Genomic DNA, 19,530 nt, shown 5'->3' with positions numbered 1-19,530 from the left:
TCTCCCTCTCCTCTCTAAAATGAATAAATTTAAAAAAACCCCACCTAATATTTGTTGAGTGTTTTCATGGGGCCAAACACTGGTCTAAGCACATAATGTATATCATTTCTTTGATGTCCTACAACAACAATATGAAGTAGGTCCTATTATTACCCCCTCGTTATGGATGAGGAAACAGGCGCGGGAAAATGAGCACCGCAGCAGCAGTCAGCAGAGCCGGGGCCCCACTCCCAGGCCGCTCAGCACTGCCTCTGTTCACCACTGCCTGCCACACACCTTTGGCCACGAGGCTGCCCTGCTGCTCAGAAGCAAAATTTAAGAATGAAAGAGCTGAGTGCTGATCTAGGAAGAGGAGGGGGCTCCAGAATTCTCATAGGCCCACTCTAAACAGATTTTTTTTTTATTTTTCCAAGTGAGAGGAGGGAAGATAGACAGACTCGCACGTGTGCCCCAACTGGGATCCACCCGGCAAGCCCATCTGGGGCCGATGCTCTACCCATCTGGGCCATGCTCACAACTGAGATATTTTCAGTGCCTGAGGTGGAGACTCCATGGAACCATCCTCAGCACCCAGGTCAATGTGCTCGAATGAGCCATGGCTGCGGAGGGGAAGAGAAAGAAACAAAAAGAGAGAGAGAGAGAAAGAGAGACAGAGAGAAAGCGAAAGAGAGAGAGAGAGGAGGGAGAGAAGAAGGGGTGGAGAAGCAGATGGTCGCTTCTCCTGTGTGCCCTGGCTGGGAACTGAACCCAGAACATCCACACACTAGGCTGATGCTCTACCACTGAGCTAACCAGCCAAGGCCTTAAACAGAGATTTTTAAAGCAGGAAAGATCCTCAGAAAGTAATCATCTGACCTAATTGCTCAGACATGAAAGCGAAGCCTGGAGTGTCAGCCAGGGAGGGCCTCCTTCTCTGGTGCTTGGGCCCCTCCCGCCCTCCCATGGGGGACTCACTGGCCTGGTTCCACATGGCCCTCGAGCTGGGTGGGCTGATGGGGGATGAGGGTGGGGGTGAGGAAGAGGCTCAGAGTCCTGGGAAACCCCACCTTCCACCCCCACCCCACGTGCACTGCAGGGAGGCAGTGGTCTGCCATACAGCATGACTCTCCTGCCTGAGTCCAGGGTGACGAAGCCCAACGGCTTTGCATTTCATGGGAACAGAGACACCAATCCCATCCCAGGGGCTGCCTCAAGGCTTGGGGGGCCGTGGGGTGGAGAGGCTGAAACCAGGCAAGTGCCCCTCTCCTTCATTCCAGCTCCAGACAAAGAACCACCTGCTCCTCTTCCCCCCTCCAGGGCTCCCTCTGTTGTCTTAGAGACAGGGGCTGCCCTATGGCCCCCCCAGCTCCCACCCCCCACTGCGGCCTGCCGGTCCTGCCCCAAGCACATTACAGGCTGCAGACTACAGAGAATGAGCTGGAATCGAGCCGAGATTCCCCTTTCTGCCAAAACCCTACCTTTCAGTGCTAGGGCCAAACAGGGCAGACAATGGGGGTCATTGCTACCCTAATAATGAGGCCTCAGGGATAAAGGAGGGTGACTAATGGGGAGGGAGAGGCGGGGATGGGGCCGGCTGCTTGGGCTCCACAAACAGACACAGGATACCTTCCAACCCCCCACCCCCTCAACACCTGGGAAGATGAGGACAGGAGCAGAGGCCGGCAGTGGGCATGGAGCACGGGGCAGGTGGGAGGCAGAGAGGGAGACAAGGGGAGAGGCAACGGAGAGAGAGAGCCCAAGAGAGGATGTGTACAGGAGGAAGGCATGTCCCGTCACCCAGGAAGGAAGCTGAGAGCTTCTAAAGGGGCTGTGAGGAGCGAGGCAAAATCCCAATCCTGTCTCTGCCACAAAACCCGTCTGCGTGATTCAGGGGAACCATCTGGAGCCATAATTACCTCATCTGTCAAGCAGGGTAGAGCCCCCTTGGGTCATGGGTAGGGGGGAGGGTTGAGGCATACACAGGGTAGTGCTCTCCTGGGCCCAGGGTCACCCAGACTCAATGTCCAGCTCCTCATTCACAGCAAAGCAGGGAACACCCCTGTGCGGGGGCCCAGCTTGCCCTGCGGGCACACTTCCTTCAACGCCAACTACGGGCGATGAGATCATACGAGTGGCTTGGAGTTTTTGGGGATCCAAACACCAATGAAATTTCCTTGTTAATTTTCTTGTTAATAATGCACTAGCCCGACCAGGCGGTGACACAGTGGATAGAGCGTCAGCCTGGGACACTAAGGACCCAGGTTCAAAATCCCAAGGTCATCAGCTTGAGCATGGGTTCATCTGGCTTGAACGCAGTCACCAGCTTGAGCGTAGGGTCACTGGCTTGAGCGTGGGATCACAGACATGACGTCATGGTTGCTAGCTTGAGCCCAAGGTCACTGGCTTGAGCAAGGAGTCTCTGGCTTAGCTGGAGCCCCACCCCCCAAGGCATGTATGAGAAAGCAATCAATGAATAACAAAGGTGCCACAATTATGAGTTGATGCTTCTCATCTCTCTCCTTTCCAGTCTGTGTTTGTCCCTGACTGTTCCTCTCTCTCTCACTAAAAAAATTAAAAAAACAACAACAAAAAACGCACTAAAGGCCCCAAAGCTGTTCCCAGAGCCCCACACCCTGGATTCGCACTCAGCAGCGGGGCTCTCTCGGGACGGGACGGGAGGAGGTCTGGGCTGGGTGGTTGGAGGCAGTCTGACTGGGGCTGGTCTGGGGGTGGCAGGCCAGCCAGAGAAATGGGGCTGTGAAGGGGGCTGCAGGCAGGGGCCCAGTGGGGAGTCGGGAGTCGGAAGCATCCCAGCAGCTGCCTGCTGAATAGGGCCCAGCGCTGCGGAGGGAGGGGAAGGCCAAGTCCACACTCAGCCTGCCTGAAGGATGCTGGCGGCAGAGGGAGAAGGACACAAAGTGAGGGGCTGCCCCTCCCACAGCTCCCGCCCACCTGCCTCAGCCTTGAAAAGAGCTGTGAGAAGCTCTGTGGGGATAGACTCTGAGGGACTATAATCCCACCAGCACCCAGCCCTCTGGCCCCTTAATCCTCTAAGTCGCCAGTGACCCCCAGCCTGGGGCCCCACACACTTTGTCATACGTTCCATCTCCCAGCCTGCACCTCCTCCTAGTGCACTTGGGACCTAAGCTGGGAAAAGGACCCACCTAAGTCTCTGTATTGTTGCCACTTGGGGCCCTTTCCCCCTATCTGGGACAAGGAGTTGGGGGAAGAGCCAGAACCCCTCCTCCAGCTGCTGTCCCATCTTGGGCAGATCACTAAGCATTCGGCCTCTGTTTTTCCATCAATCACATGGTAGGAACTCTCCTTTCTCCAGGAGATGTAAGGGGGCCCATCTTACCCCTGAGCACATCAGCACAGCGTATGCAAATAGGGGGTGGGGAAAGGGAAATCCCAACTCACAGAGCCATGGGGGCAGCTGATCTAGTCTACATCTTTGCTCAAAGGGTGATGTGAAATTCGGAGCCAGGGCGAGGCAGCTCTATGTGACTGGGGGGAGGGAAGCAGGAAAGGGGGAGGTCTGTGCTGTCACCTGGTGACACTGGGGAGAGGGGCAGCAGGTCACGGAATCATAACCCTTGGTCCAGGAGAGCTGAAAGAAACAATTCTGAGTGTGAGCGACACAAAGTGCATTTCTAGGACGACAACATATCTGGTCCCAGCTCCCAGCACTTGAATTCCTTTCTCTCTCTACCAGGACCCTCTCCCTGTCCTTGATCTAGAGAGGTTTTCAAGCTACTCTGCAGAGTTCCAGGGACTGTGGGACGTCTGAGGCACAGAGGAGTAGAGAGGGGAGTCCGAGGGGTGGGCTCAGCAGCCGCAGCCCCACTGTGTGTTGTTGCATGCATTGTCCTCTACACTCAACTTCACTGAACAGCACCATAGGAGCTGTGCATGCGGAACGCCTGCTCAACAACAGGCGCTGCCTCGCTGAACCCTCGCGTCACCCTACGTCCCTGGTTTGCCTGGGACAGTCCTGGTTTATGCCAACTGTGTGAGCATGATTATTAACAGTGCCCCTTTCACTCTCAAAATGGCCCCAATTTGGATGATAAATTATATTGCCCCACACACACACACACACACACTTAAACCTCACAAAAACCCTAAGAGGTAGATCGGTGTTTTCCAACCGCTGGTCCACAGACCAGTGCTGATCCACAAAAGAGTTAATCACCCTGATGTATGAGGGTTGTAGATGCCAGTCCACGGGCTGGTGGTTGAAAAACACTGAGGTAGGTACTATTACGGGCTCCATTTTCCAGGGGAGAAAAGTGGGACATGGGGAACTGAGTTGCCCAAGTCTGAACAGCTGGTAATCGGTGCAGATGGACTGATACCGGTTCCGGGGCCCAGAGGCTACGCTCTGCCATCAGTAGGGTGCTGCAGCTCAAGAGTTCAGGAGACCCCAGTTTCTCTCATCCGTTCATTTAACAGACAGTTACTAAGAACTGACCGTGTGCCAGGCATCACGCTTACTCTATGGATGGGAAACCAGTGCAGAGAGCAAAAGGAACTAGCTCAAGATCACAAAGCGAGTTAGTGGTCAAAATGGAGACAGTTCAGGGTTCCTTCCTGGGCGTGGGCTGGTCCAGCCTTGGTCTTCCTTGTTTTTCTCTATCCTGTTCAATTATATGAAATACAACTGGCTCAGGGTTTCCCGGTGTGTGTTTTGTGGAACACCATGCCCAAGATGGTGCATGAAATAAGGGTTCTGTGCACCTGTAAGTTTGGGAAACTCTCTTGGAAGGGCAAGATGCAGACAACCAAATTAAGGGCTCGGTAAGGTTTTACAGTGGAAAAACCTGTCTGGTTTTGCTCAGCCCAGCATTTCCCAAACTTATTGGATTATAGCACTTTTTCACAGCAACACTCCATGGAACACGGGAAAAATGCATGCACTCATAGTAGAGGCATTTTTCCCTTTTGTGACACCTGGTCCCTTTGCTGGTGGCTCCAAACCAGCCTTCTGCCTGGATCTTGTGAGTGTGACAAGCCCTCAAGGCAGCTGACACTCTGGAGTCCTCCAGCAAAGTGAGGAGTCTGCCAGGCCAGAGGGTTGAGGGAGATGCCAGCAGAGGTTGAGCAATCAGTGACTGGCCTAAATGGCCGCCAAGCTGAGCTCTCGGGGAACAACCCTGCCTGAGCGCGGACCTGCCCGCTCAGCACCCAGGACAGCGGCGCCACTTCTGCCCTGGGGCTGCGGGCCAGGGAGCCGGGCCAGGGCTTCAGCATTCACCCGGCAGCAGAGAGGCAGAAGAGAGAGAAAGGAACACGTCTATCTCACATCTATCCCGTGTGTGAGTTGCACACACTGCATTTCCAGGACAACGACATGTCTGGTCCCAGCTCCCAGCACCTGAATTCCCTTCTCTCTCCTAGGACCCTCTCTCTCCCTGTCCTTGATCTAGAGAGTCCCTAGATCTCAATGAGGGATGCGAGCACTCTCAAGGACCTTCCAGAGGCAGAACTTGTGGTGCCATCATGGTGAATGACTCTCACGTCTGCATGCCTGGGACCTAGAATCTAAGGAAGGCTTCTACCCCCAGCCACACTGTCACTTCTCTACACACCAGGATAGAAAGAGCCCTAGGGAATGACCACGGGGCTGTGTGCTGAGATGGGGGGAGGATGGGCAGCTGCCCCTCCCCTCTTGGGGGGTCATCATGGCTCATCTGCTGGTTCCTTGCATCATTACCCAGATTCTGAGCAGAGCAGAATTAAGGAGGCTACCCAGGGGTTTATAGCTCAGCAGAGCTGTCCCACCTAACAGCCGGAGCCCACCAGGGAACTCTGGCCCATTCATGGATATTTATAGCCCCATAAATTAGGTCCAGGCCTGCAGCTGCCGAGGTCAGGAGGTGAGGTGATGGGAGAAGCGGCTTTCTCTTCTAGTTCTTTCTCGCCAATGAGGATGGTAGTTCACCTCACAGAAAACCACTTCCCTCCATTCCCTGACTTCTCCCAATTCTGAAGTACTAATTTGCACAAATATTTTATTACTTCTATGTGCACACCAATCCTCCAGTAAGTGTGCTTAGTCCCATTTAAAAGACACAGAAACTGAGGTGCACAGAGATAAACAACTTGTCCAAAAGTACCCCCAGTGAGCAGAATGGGGCACCATCTGGCCTGCTCCAAGCTGGGGCTGAGAGTGGATGCTCAAAGACCTCAAGCCTCCCTAGGAAGACAGACCACTTCCTAAAAACCAGGCTCTGACCCCTCCTGGCCTTGGGTCTCCCCACACGGAGCACGTGGGGCCCTTGTGCTACCCTGGGATTTGGCCAGGCCAGGCCTCTGCCAGCTGGTGAAGCTTAGGTGATTCTAGGATTCCCAGTTATATTATTTCTGTTGTCTCAGCTGCCACATCAGGGGTCTGCAGGGAGGCAGCTCATCCCTCTCAAGGGGCTTCTCCCAGAAGCCTCCTTGCAGCACAGAATCAAGCATCCTGACCTGAATTCAGGCTGAGCTACTGGACAATCAGCATGTATCCAGAAAACCACCCAGCTCTCTCAACACCTGGGCTGTGACAGAAAGAAGAACTCTCAGACTTCCCCTGGAGCACGGGAAGCTGGATGGGAGAGGACAGACCCTCGCCACCCGGAGAGAGAGCCCCCTGGAAGACTCCGCTTCTCTTCTAGAGTCACCACCCTCCCAGAAGGCCTTGAAGGCCTTCTCACAGACTCTGAGACAGCAGCTGGGGGCTGTGACTCAAAGCCAGGCCCCTTGGGTCCCTAAGAGCAGACATAATAATGCCTATTCTGACTCATCCAGGGCCAGCTGTCACATGTCACAGCTGCCTGGGGACTAAAGCCGAGTCATACCCATAATGCTGGAGTCCCAGGGGAGCAGCAGGCAGGGAGAGCTGCGAGTTGGTCTGAGCAGCAAGAGAGATCTTACATCTCCCCCATTCCTTCTCCTTTAGCCCAAACCCACTTCCTCCTTCTGCCACCAACAGGCCCCTCAGGTCCCCCAGAAAAGAGAGAGCGCCGAGAGAATCCCACGAGGAGGTGGGAGTAGACCTCTGATCAGGAGCAGAGTGGGCAGAACAAAGGGTCACCAAACTTCTGCTCCTGTGGCACTGCCGTTTCAGGCCTCACCCAGAGGCCTTGTGCACCAACACCCCCCCTCTTCAGAAGGTCCTCATTTGCTTCATGTCTCTGGGCAAGCCTGGTCCCACAGACCTGTTTCCTCCTCTGTGAAGGGGATAGCAGCACTCGCCCACAGGGCTATAGAGATACCAGGACCTTCGCGGACAGTCAGTGTTTGTGCTCTCAAAGAAATATTTTCAGAGGCGAACTTGACCTGGCTTCAAAAGAAGCTGGTGGGGAGGCATGTAAAGGGGGGGGGGTTCTACCAGGGGCTCACAACTCAAGATGCACGCTGACACATCTCCATGTTGCAGCAGCTGCCCCGAGTCTGGCCTTCTGACCCTTCACTCTCTGCCTGCAGGTGGACAAGCCGGTGAGTGGTGAGTAGCGAGCGGTGAGCGGAGGGGAAACACTTGGGCATCAACAATCCCCCAAGTAGCCTTTGTCCTAAAGCTTCTCCTTTCTGTCTGGAAGGTTCAGGGGCATATGGTTATCAGCTCCTGTCCTGAAGAAGTCCACTCCATAGGGTGGAAAGATCCCCAGACTGGGGATCTGGACACTAATTTGAGACCTAGAACTATTACATGTCAGAGGTTAACTTGAAATCAATTAATAAATTTCAGTAACATGATAACAACCATACTTACCAGGTACTCACTACCTACTTTGCCCAGTGTGACACCCGTACTACCTCCTTAGGCCTCAAAGCAACCCTGACGGAAGTGCACTACTCTAAGCACTTACAGATGAGAAAACTGAAACTGAGTTTTGAAGAGGTTACTGGGCTTGCCCATGGTTACGCAGCTCAGAGGTAAGCTGGGACTTGAGCCAGATAGGTGTCCTCTCCACTGCCTTAGTCACTCAGTGCCAAGTAAATGCAGGGCAGTCTACAAGGTCTGGTGGGGGAACACAGGCCAGAGAGCACCCATGAGCGAACTAGACAAGATGCTTCTGCCCACCTTCTAATGATCCTTGGTAACTGAGGCGGCAGCAGCCCTAGAGGGGCCGTCATGAGCGAGGCAGCCCGATGGCCAGGGTCTGCTCCTGACGCAGAGATCTGAATCCAAGAGCCTCGTGAGGGGCTGTGGTGTGACCTGTTTGCTTGAACATCTGTGTCCCTGGGCTGTGTCGGGCGGGCGGGCGGGCAAGCAGCCGGGCGGGCAGGCAGCCAGGCAGCTTAAGATCTCAGATCCCTTGGCCCCACTGCTCAACCGTCATCAAATGCATTCTGTGAGCGGTCAGGAATAAAAGCGTTAATTTAGCATGAGTGACAGGGTCCAGGGGGCAGGGGCAGGGAAGCTGGCTTTGTGGGGGAGAAAAGTCCAAAGCCTAAGGGCCCTGATAAGGGGTTGGGGGTACAGAGCCCAAGTAAGGGCTCCAGTCAACCCCTCTCTGTGAACCCCTCTCTACAAGTTAACTGTGTGTTCAAGGGGACTGCCGCCAATGTCCCTGTCTCTGGGACAGGTGTTTGCTGTGGCTCCTCACTAATCCATTTAGCAATCTCACATGAACCTTTCAGCAAACAGAATCCCCAGCTGCAGAAGGGCAGCAAATGAGGTGGGCTTCAGGGTTAGGCCAAGGGGAGACCCCAGGCTGGAGGAAAAGGGGTTTGGCAGGGGGACACTGGGGAAAGCAAGCAGGAAAATCCTCTGGGCTCAGAAGTGGCTCTCTTGCCTGACCAGGTGATGGCACAGTGGACAGAGCATTGGACTGGAGTGCAGAGGACCCAAGTTCGAAATCCCGAGGTCACCAGCTTGAGCACAGGCTCACCAGCTTAAGTGCAGGATCGCTGGCTTGAGCGTAGAATCAAAGACATGACCCTATGGTCGCTGGCTTGAGCCCAAGGTCACTGGCTTGAAGCCCGACTTCACTGGCTTGAGCAAGGGGTCACTCACTCTGCTGTAACCACCACCCCCAGTCAAGACACATATGAGAAAGCAATCAATGAACAACTAAGGTGTTCCAACAAAGAACTGATGCTTCTCATCTCTCTCCCTTCCTGCCTGTTGGTCCCTGTCTCTCTGTCTTTGTCACAAAAAAAAAAAAAAAAAAAAAAAAAAAAGGATCTCTTTCCAGGAGCCTGGACTGGGAAGGAGCTGGTTTAGAGAGGCCGCCACCTTTCCTGGGAGGACCTGGATCTCAGAAGCGGCCCTGTGCTTCTTCCCAGCAAATTCTGAGTCCCAGTCAAGAGACAGTTGTCACATGATCACTACTTATTCTGCTTCCTTTTAATTCCCACCGTTGCCCCTTTGCCCCTGTAGTCAAAGATGATCGCCTCCATTTTAAAGAGAAGGAAATTGAGACTTAGAGAGCTAACTGCTTCCCCTCATCACAAAGTCAGTAAGGCCTGAACCCAGGTCTCCCTGACTCCAAATCCAGAGTTCTGTCCTGAGCAGGCCCTCTAAGTAGCACCGCACTCTGGTCATTCCACAGTTATAATTTTAGTGGGATAATCAGGACTTCTTCGTTTTCCTTCTGGGAGACCAGCAAAGTTGGGGGTCTGGGAAATATATGCTCCCCATGGGAAGGGAAAAAGGGAGACACAGGCAAGTCACTTTCAATTCTCCCTTCTCCCTCTTGCTTGTTCAAGCTTGAAAGTAATTGTGCTGTGAGAATTAATAGAACTCTGCTCCAAATCCTTTTGTTCATTAAACATTCGCAGATCTTGAAGGCATTTTTAAGGGTGAACCAGGAAGTGATTTTCCAGCCCCAGAAGCCCTTTATGGGTTTACTGGGCTCCAGTCCCACATCTGCCACTGACCAGCTATTTAACCTTGGATCCTTAAGGGCACTTCCCTGGAGTTCAGGAAGGGACTAGAGTGAGACTATCCATGCTAAACCTTGCAAAGAGGAGATTGCAGGAAAGCTACAAAACCAATACAAAGCTATAACTAAAAGGTACATTACCTGAACAGAAGTATAAATATCAGTGGAATAGAATAGCAACCTAAAGTATACACAAAAATAGGTACCAAATGATAACATTTCTCAAAGAATGTATAAAGGATGCGTTTCTTAGTAAGTGATGCTGTTGTTACTGGACAGAAATAAGATCTCGATAAAGACCTTGGCTGGGCCTGACCTGTGGTGGTGCAGTGGATAAAGCATTGACTTGGAATGCTGAGGTCGCCAGTTCAAAACCCTGGGCTTGCCCGGTCAAGGCACATACAACAAGCAATCAATGAACAACTAAAGTGAAGCAACTATGACTTGATACTTATTGTTCTCTGCCCTCCTCTCTCTGTAAAATCAATAGATAAAATTTTTTTAAAAAATTAAAAAAAAAAAAAAAGACCTTGGCTGGTTAGCTCCGTTGGTTAGAGCAGTGGTTCCCAACCCCCAGTACTGGTCCACAGAGAAAGAATAACTTACATTCTTTCCGTTTTATTTATATTTAAGTCTGAACGATGTTTTATTTTTTTAAAAATGACCAGATTCCCTGTTACATCCGTCTAAGACTCACTCTTGACGCTTGTTTCAGTCACGTGATACATTTATCTGTCCCACCTTAAAGGCCGGTCCGTGAAAATATTTTCTGACATTAAACCGGTCCATGGCCCAAAAAAGGTTGGGAGCATTGTCCTGAAGTGCAGAGGTTGCTGGTTCAATTCCGCGGTATGGCACAGACAAGAACAGACCACTGTTCCCCCTTCCCCTCTTTCTCTCTCTTCTTTCCTCACTCGCTAAAATCAATACATAAAAAAATAAAAAATGATCTGGATAGAGTAAAGGGTTAGATGATTTGATTTTTCCCTAAATCATAGGAAAAGTAGTAGGAAACAGAAGAATATATTTACAAAATCTGAAAAGGGATGAAAACTGTCTCAGGCCCAAAGCGACTGAAGGAATCATGAGGGAAAAGCCCAACAGATTCAACCACAGAAAAATAAGACATTTTTTGCCTTGATGTTATAACAACAGATTAATATTTTTTTATTCATTTTTAGAGAGGAGAAAGGGAGAGAAAGAGAGACAGAGAGGGAGAGAGAGAGGAGAGAGAGACAGAGAGAGAAGGTGGGGAGGAGCTGGAAGCATCAACTCCCATATGTGCCTTGACCAGGCAAGCCCAGGGTTTTGAACTGGCGACCTCAGCATTTCCAGGTCGACGCTTTATCCACTGTGCCACCACAGGTCAGGCTAACAACAGATTAATATTTATGGTAACTTTTAAAAACTAGTATTTAGGACAACCATTAATATACTAAAGATAAGGAAAACAAAAGAAAAAATAAACAAATGGAACTATATCAAACTAAAAGTTTTTGCACAGCAAAGGAAATCATCAACAAAATGAAAAGACAACCCACTGAACAGAAGAAAATATTTGCCAATGATACAGCTGACAAGGAGTTAATATTAAAATTTATAAAGAACCTATAAAACTGAACCAACCAACCAACCAACCAAACAATCCAATTAAAAAATAGGTGAAGACCTCACCAGTTGAATGTGGGCTCATCCGGTTTCAGTGTGGGTTTGTCAGCTTGAGTGTGGGATCACAGACCTGACCCCATGGTCACTGGCTTGAGCCCAAAGGTCACTGGCTTGAGCCCAAAAGGTCACTGGCTTGAGCAAGGGGTCACTTGCTCTGCTGTAGCCTCCCAGTCAAGGCACATATGAGAAAGCAATCAATGAACAACTAAAGTGCCATAACAAAAAACGGATGCTTCTCATCCTGTTCCCTTCCAGTCTGTCCCTATCTCTCTCTCTCTTTCTCTCAAAAAAGAAAAAAAACACAAAAAACAGGCAAAGACCTAAATAGACACTTTTCCAAAGAAGACATACAGATGGCCAACAGACATGAAAAGATATTCAACATCACTAATTATCAGAGAAATGCAAATTAAAACCACAAGCTGGACCAGGCGGTGGAGCAGTGGATAGAGCATCAGCCTGGGACGCTGATGACCCAGGTTCAAAACCCCAAGGTTTCTAGCTTGAGCATGGGCTCATCTGGCTTGAGCACAGGCTCACTGGCTTGCGTGTGGGATCACAGACATAACCCCATGGTCGCTGGCCTGAGCAAGGGGTCACTCGGTCTGTTGGAGCCCCCCGGTCAAGGCATATATGAGAAAGCAATCAATGAACAACTAAAGTGCTGCAACGAAGAATTGATGCTTCTAATCTCTCTCCCTTTCTGTCTGTCCCTCTCTCTTGCTCACTAGGAACAATTAATAAATAAAAAAATTTAAAAACCACAGTGAGATATCACCTCATACCTATCAGAATGGCTATCATCAATAAATCAACAAACAAGTGTTGGTGAGAATGTGCAGAGAAGGGAACCCTCATGAACTGTTGGTGGGAATGCAGACTGGCGCAGCCACTGGGGAAAACAGTATGGAGATTCCTCAAAAAATTAAAAGTGGAACTGAACTGCCTTATGATCCAGCAATTCCACTCTGGGAATATATTCTAAGAAACCCAAAATACCAATTTGAAAGAATATGTGTACCTCTATGTTCATCACAGCATTATTTACAATTGCCAAGATTTGGAAGCAGTCCAAGTGTCCATCAGTAAATGAGTGGATAAAAAGGCTGTGCTGCATTTATACAATGAAATACTCATCAGTTATAAAAAAGGAAATCTCACCACTTGTGACAGCATGGATGGAACTGGAGAGCAATATGCTACATCAAGTAAACCAGTCAGAGAAAGACAAGTACCACATGAGTTCACTCGTATGTGGAATTTAATGAACAAAATAAACTAACAAACAAATAGAAACCGACTCATAGATAGCAAACAGACTGACAGGCGTCAGAGGGGAGGCGGGTTGTGGGGCTGGGTGAAAAAGGTGAAGGGATTAAACAAAAAGAAGTAAAATAAGTCACAGACAGAGACCAGTGTGGTGATGACCTGAGGAAAGGGGGGGGGAGGTAGACGAGGGTATAGAAATGATAAATGATGACAGAAGGAGACTTGACTTGGGTGGTAAACACACAATTCAACATACAGATGAGACATTATAAATGTGTACACCTGAAACCTATATAATTTTATTAACCAACGTTACCCCAATAAACTCAATAAAAAAGTTTTAAAATAAAACAGAAACCATTTGAAATCCTTCCATCCTCCCCACTCAAAAAGATCCCAAGGTTATGAAAAGACAATTCCTTCAAACAGAAGTTAAAATAGGAAACAAAGACATGGGACATGGGGCGGGCAGTGATGATCATCCAGTTCCCCGACTGCTGTAACTACTGGGATCTATGGGGAAGACTAAGGGAAGGTTGAGGATGGATGGCATGCTACACCCCTGCTTGAGCAGTTCAGACAAATGCCCAAAGTGCCAGGGGGGCCAGTAGGATGAACAGGACTGGGGTCACCTGTTTCCTTCATCTCCAACTTCCACAAAAGGCACCCTGGCCATTTAGTTGAGGGGTGGCCACATAAGACTAAAAGGTCAAAGTCATGGCTTCCAGCCTTTGAGGTCCAATTAGCTTCATGCTGGGTCAAAACTATTCTATGTGCCAAAGAACTAGACAGCATGGAGGAACCGGTCCAATTCCATCCCTAACACCTGGGGAAAGTTCCAGTAGATCTCAGTTTGAAACCTGCTGACCACTGGTATCCCCTTAATCCAGGAGGGATGGAGGACCGACAGGGGCCAGCCTCCCATCTCACTGACCTGTGGGAAATGAATTTCAGGGCCCCATCAGCTTGCAGCTGCACCGACCCCATTCACCACAGTTTGACCCGCCAGGGCTATCTATGAGCTGGTAGGGAGGCTGCCTGCACAGTCCCCAGCCAACTGTCCTTTCCTAAGTGCACCAGGTTCACCACCTTTAAGCAGGCCCAGAAAGGATGAAACACCAGCTCTTTGGATAACTTGGAATCCTTCTGAAGTCTGCCCATTTGTGAAGTTTCATACCTACTCTACATTTAGCCCTATCAGGGAAATGGTCCGGGGCTGGCCCCACAAAGCAAGGAGACGAACACAGAGGGACTGGCTATCCGCCAGAGATCAAGCCCTGCCCCTTCAACACAAAGCGTGGACAGGAAAGAGGACAAAAATGGGCTTCTAATGCCACGAGGGATGGGGAGCAGACAGGCAGAACTTGTTAGAAAAGAAATTGTTCACCCAGAGTAGGGAGTTCCTGTCCTAGAATTAATTTTGCCCATCCAGAACGGTTTCTGGGTGGGCCTTCCCAGAAGCAGGGGGATGGTCTTTGTGACACCCAGGACCTCCCTCCAGTGGCAGAAACTGAACTGCATAGACCACCCACTGGTATTAGGTACTACACATTCTCTCTGCTCCCTCCAGTTCCAAATCCTTCCTACCAAGTTCTCCTCCATTCACCCAAATAGTTTGTTTTAAAATGTAAACACCCCCCCAGGGACTAACTAGCAAAGGAAATTAATCAAATGAAAAAGACACAGACAGAGAAAAACAGAAAGATACACTGTGTTCTAGGTTCTGATTCTAAATCTGACAAGACATGTGAGGGCTGGCAGCTTGCTGGTCCGGTATCAGTAGCAGCAAGTGGCTCCCTCCTGTCGCAGGGCATCCGGCCAGCAGCTGCTGTACTCTTAGGAGCTGGAGGGACAGTGAGTGGCACTTAGGATCAGAGGGAGAGATGTGCTACCCCCTGGGAACAGGAGCTACTGGATGCTCCCAAACCACAGCCAGGCCTCATGTTAACATGGACAACACCCCACATCCCTAGCACAGGCCTGCCATGTGTTTCAAACTGCAATTCCATGTCTTTGGTCCCACTTGGTCACCTGCATTTAGCCGGCTCCTCAAATTGAAATACCAGGGGTCCTTGGGTTACAACAGTCTCAACATATGATGTATTGACTTTACGATGCTCACTCCCATAAAAGCTTAAAAAAAATGAGACATGTTTTGGCTTACGCCATTAGTGTCGTACTTACGGACTACGTGAGCAAACTAGTTTGGTTGCGCTGCAGAAGACTATGTGGTCACATGGCATATGAGTGAGTTGGAGTCCTCCAGTACGCTTACCGACAACATTTTGGACTATGAAAAGCACAATCGTTCTGTTTGTGTTGCTTTGTTTGGCAACTTTTTGTCCCTTATCATGGCTCCTAAATGAGAGTCTTCAGATGGTAGTGCTTCAAAGAGGAAGGCCATCACGATGATGTCACAGAGCTACTGGCAGCACATGGAGAGGAGCTGTCTGCTGAGGACCTCATTCAGCTGGAGAAGCAGCTGACTAAAGAGGAAGAGATAGAAACTCCAGAACCCAAGAGATTTACTGCCAAGGGTTTGGCAGAAGGTTTTCCTATGGTAGAGGAAGGGTTGGCAAAATTTCAGGCTGAGGACCCCAGGGATGACATTCAGTAAGGTCTGCAGAGCTGTTATGAATGCCCTGCAATGCTATAGGCAGATTTTGAGAAAGAAGTCATGAACCTTCCAGACTAGCCTGGAACAATTCTTTAAGAAAGTAGAGAGGCCTGCAATAGATCCTGTACCCTCTACATCAGCTGCTTCTCGAGATGAAACACCTGTAGTACAGGTAGAATCATCTCCAGCGTCTCCTGCATGTTCCTTAGGCAATCCTGATTCACCTGACCCCGTATCTCCAGCACCTTCTGCAGGTTCTCCTGCCTCTCCAGCTTCCTCCTCCCAGTAGGTCACTCTCTCCCACCTTGCAATGCCCCTTCCAGTGTGCAAGCCAACCACAGGAATAAAGGTAAGAAAAATTTTTTTTCACCCTCATCTTTTGTCATTTTTTTTCTGTCACTACTGAACAGTGTACAGTATAGTAGTATATTTATTATTTATGTCCTTTTCCTTTATCTGTGGCTTAGTTGCATTTTTATGTTCTAGATTATGATTTTACAACTATGTTAGGATAGGTAAATGACTTAGGTTAGGGTATGTTTTGATTTACACCAAAATTTGGGTTTACATCACTGCTGTAGGAATAAACTGTGTCATAACCCGAAGACCCCCTGTGGTCCAAAACCAAAGTTGTCATTTTTGCCAAACCCCACTCCACCCCAACCCTGACTTTTCCTTTCCCTCCTAGAATCAGAATCTCAAAGTTATATATGTGGTTCACCTCTATTCAGTCTAGTAGGATCTCCTAATCCTCCCATTGCCATGTTCCTCTTCCTTTCCATTCTGTCATCTTGCAAGATGCCTGTGTCCATATTCTGCAGCGGCTCCTACCTAGTGGCTCTCATCGCTGCAGCTCATTCCACCTCCACCCCACTATCAGAGAGAATCTTCCCAAAGCATGCCTCGTATCCCATAACCACCCTGCTAAAAAAAAAAAGGTTCCATTGGCTTCACCTATCTACAACAGGATATGGTCTAGTCCAAGCTACATTTTAGCTTTATCTCCCTCTCCAACAAAACATAGTCCCTCTGGCCCAATCAGACTGGTCTCTTAAAACTGTACAAACTTCTGGGCACAATCATGGTCACCCCAGGATCACAGTGTTCACTATTCCCCCACACTGGGACACCTATTGCCCCTTTTCCTTCTGCACTGTGGAAGAGGCAGAAGGAAATACACAACAGCACTCAACACAAGTACCAAGCAAAGAGAACCAAGTTCCTGGATGAAAGTCAAATGTCCATCTCCAGATTCCAAAGTCGACAGCCGCAACTCCATTCCATTACCCACACCTAGACTCCAGGCACTACAAATAATCAGAGACTATTTCCCCTACACCCCTCCCTCCATTCTTGCCAGAAAATTAAAGTCAGCTTTCAAAAGAACCATATGTGAGTCACCCTCCAAGGATGGCAGAGGTTTGACTTCATTGATGGCCAGAGATCTGTGATGGTGGGAGTGGAGAAACAGAGGGGATGTTAACCTAAGCCTTTCCCCCACCTTTCCAGGCCCAATTGCAACCCCAGGCAGGTAGAGACCATCCCAGACTCTATAAACCCTGCTCTGATGAAGCGGAGTTTAGAGGAGGAGGGATGGGAGGATGTCTCAGGGGTGCCCACTGCCTCGTCCCGAAACCTGGAGAGCAAAGTGGAGGAGTGTCTTCAGTCTCAGAGATGCACTAAGCCACACTCCCCATCCCCACGTCACCATCTCAGGAGTTTAGAGCAGGGAGACCGATTTGGGGGAGGGCTGGAAGGAAGAGGAGGGGCTTTAACTGCTCACATACCTGATCAAACAGGACTTTCCAGTGCTGGCAGAGAGGGAGACCGTGCAGGAGAGGAGGAAGAGGAGAGAAAGAAACACACACTTATCACCAGGGCTTCTGTACACCCTTAATATTTCTGACATAGCCTCCCCACTGCTCCCCCACATTCAGGGGCCCACCACGAGATCAGGGAAATCCTGAAAAGAGCTCCCTAGATGAGTAAGTACTGACCAAAGGGAGGAAACTCAGGTGGGGGAAGTCTCCCTCTTTTCAAGACAGGCAGGCAGAGGGATGAGCAGAACAAGGGTGATTCTCAACAATGACTAAATAAAGGCATCCAACTCTGTCCAAGGGCCTCTAATAACTTCTAATGACTAAAGCGTATATCCACCCACTTCTACTCCCAGGCCAGGGAATGCACACCCAGATGCCATTCCATCAGTCTCGCTGCAGAGGTCTCAACCTGCTGGGGGCCTGAGACCCCTTATGCAGGAAAACTCACCCCTGCACAAGCACTAACATTTTGCATGCAGTTTGGGGAGAAGGGGGCCCCCCCCTGCAAAGTGCTGATACCCACCCAGTCTCTTCCAAGGCGGAGTTTAAGTGGTGAGGACATGAGGTTCTACCACGGTTTTTGGGGGCCAGAAGCAAAGTAAGAGGTTTAAACTATGAGGGCCAAAGGGAGGGGAGATGTTACGCTTCCCCCAAGGCACATTCAGGCTTTGGGCTTAGGTTTGTTAGGTCTGGCAGGTTGAAGGGGGAGGCGCTGACTTCACTTCTGTATCCCCAACATGAGAGAGCTAAGGGGCAGGGAGGAGAGTCAGTCCAGTTTTCCACCTCTACGTGCAGGTTAACCTCGGGAGCAAGAAGCTTAAGAAACTCCAGTTCCCAGGACTCCTCAGTGCCGGCTACGCAGATGACTTCCAGGACCCAACGGGCGGGGTGGGGGGTGGGGGGAGACTGAGCAGCAGATGGCAGGGAAGCCTTCTGGGGCAGCCCCTCCTCATCATCGCCAGGGGGCCGTCGCTGGCACCGACGCGGTCTGGGACTCCGGAGCCCCTTTCTGGGAACAAAACCGCTCCCAGCACTCCTCTCCCTCCTCCCGCCTGGTTCTGGAACAAGGGACAGCTTGAATTTCAATCACTGTCGCGACAGGGCAGGTGCCCGGCAGGAGCTAATCCGAGAGCAAAGAGAAAAAGGTCGTCAGACCCGTCAGCGGTGCGGGTTCCGGGGACTCGGCGGCGCCCGCCCCTTCTCGGGGCTCGGAGAACCCGCAGGTCGCCAACAGGAGGGGAGGGGAGTCACTGCTGTGACGCGGCCGCCTCTGCGGGAAAACGCCGTGTCCCGGGCACTGCACCAGCGGAGGGGAAGGGGCTCCGGCGGCCGATGGGTCCCCAGCACAGCGGCGGGGGCTAAGTCCCGCCGGGAAGCCGCGGGAGCCCGAGGGGGGGTGGCGCTCACGCGTTTCGGGGAGACCGGTCCTTCCGCCCCTCCCGCCCGCGGGGACCCGGCCAATCCCGGGCGCTCCCGCGTCACCTTGAAACCTCCAAGTTACCCCACAGAGGCAAGTCTGGGGCAGCGCTCCTCCTAGTACCCCCCAGAAAGTTTGCCCGGGCGGGGGAGGGGCACTCACGTCCTCCGACGCCACTGGCTGCTGCTCGTCGGCCTCGGGTTCCAGCTCCTCGATGCGCTCCGCCTCGGCGCAGGCGGCCACTGCGGGGCCCGGGCTGGGGTGCTCGCCCATGCCGAAGTGGGATCCAGGGGCGGCCAGCGGCTGCGGGGTTCGTCCCGGGGCGCCAGGCTAACTTTGCGCCGCGGCGGCCGCGCCGCTCGGGAGCCTCAGTGCGCGCCGCGCCGCCTCCGCGCCCGCCCCCGCCCCCATGGCCTCGGCCCCCGCGCCGCCGCCTCGCGACCCCGGGACGCCCGCCCTCCGGCCGCCAAACTTCTCCGCGCTTGCGGCCAGCCGACCTCCGTCTCGGCCCCCACCCTCGGCTCCGAAGCAAGGGCGCCCTTGGGCCGGCACCAGCCCAGCGCCTCCCCACGCTCCCTTCCCGCTTCCCGCGGCCCCCGCTCTGCGCCCGAGTCTCCTCCTCCCCACGGACTCCTCGCGGGCGGCGCGCAGGCGGGGGCGGGGCTGCTCAGGGGCACCGCGGTCCTCCGCCCCCGCCCCCCCCTCGGCCGCCGCCACCCGGGCCAAATCGGTCAGAGCGCCGCGGCCCGGGGAGGGCGGAGCGCTGCGGCGGGGTTGGCAAGCAAGTGACTGCACCTCCCGAGGCGAGGATGGGGCTGCGCTGTCCCCGGCTCCCTCGCCACTAGCCTCTAACGCGGGTCCGGGTTTGTCTCTCTGAATGGGGTC

General features: G+C 51.7%; 1 protein-coding gene across 6 annotated transcripts in view; it reads right to left on the bottom strand.

The window, feature by feature from the left end:
- Positions 1-19,238, bottom strand: part of RHBDL3 (rhomboid like 3) — a 61,390-nt gene extending 42,152 nt beyond the window's left edge. For 2 of the 6 annotated variants that reach the window (XM_066363797.1, XM_066363800.1), the window contains exons 1-2: positions 18,808-19,238; positions 17,196-17,219 (exon numbers count right to left, since the gene is read on the bottom strand). In XM_066363797.1, coding sequence (XP_066219894.1) covers positions 17,196-17,219; positions 18,808-18,918 — 135 coding nt within the window. In that variant the 5' untranslated portion in view covers positions 18,919-19,238. Of the gene's footprint in view, positions 1-3,529; positions 3,579-7,735; positions 7,801-17,195; positions 17,220-18,807 lie in introns of those variants that run through there. The other 4 variants (XM_066363798.1, XM_066363799.1, XM_066363803.1 and 1 more) reach the window with 3 other exon arrangements.
- Positions 19,239-19,530: the final 292 nt, after the last annotated feature.

The sequence above is a fragment of the Saccopteryx leptura genome, chromosome 2 (genome assembly GCF_036850995.1).
Source record: "Saccopteryx leptura isolate mSacLep1 chromosome 2, mSacLep1_pri_phased_curated, whole genome shotgun sequence".
NCBI lineage: Eukaryota > Metazoa > Chordata > Mammalia > Chiroptera > Emballonuridae > Saccopteryx > Saccopteryx leptura.
Note: the sequence above shows the minus strand (reverse complement) of the source record. Positions and strands in the feature narration are given on the sequence as shown.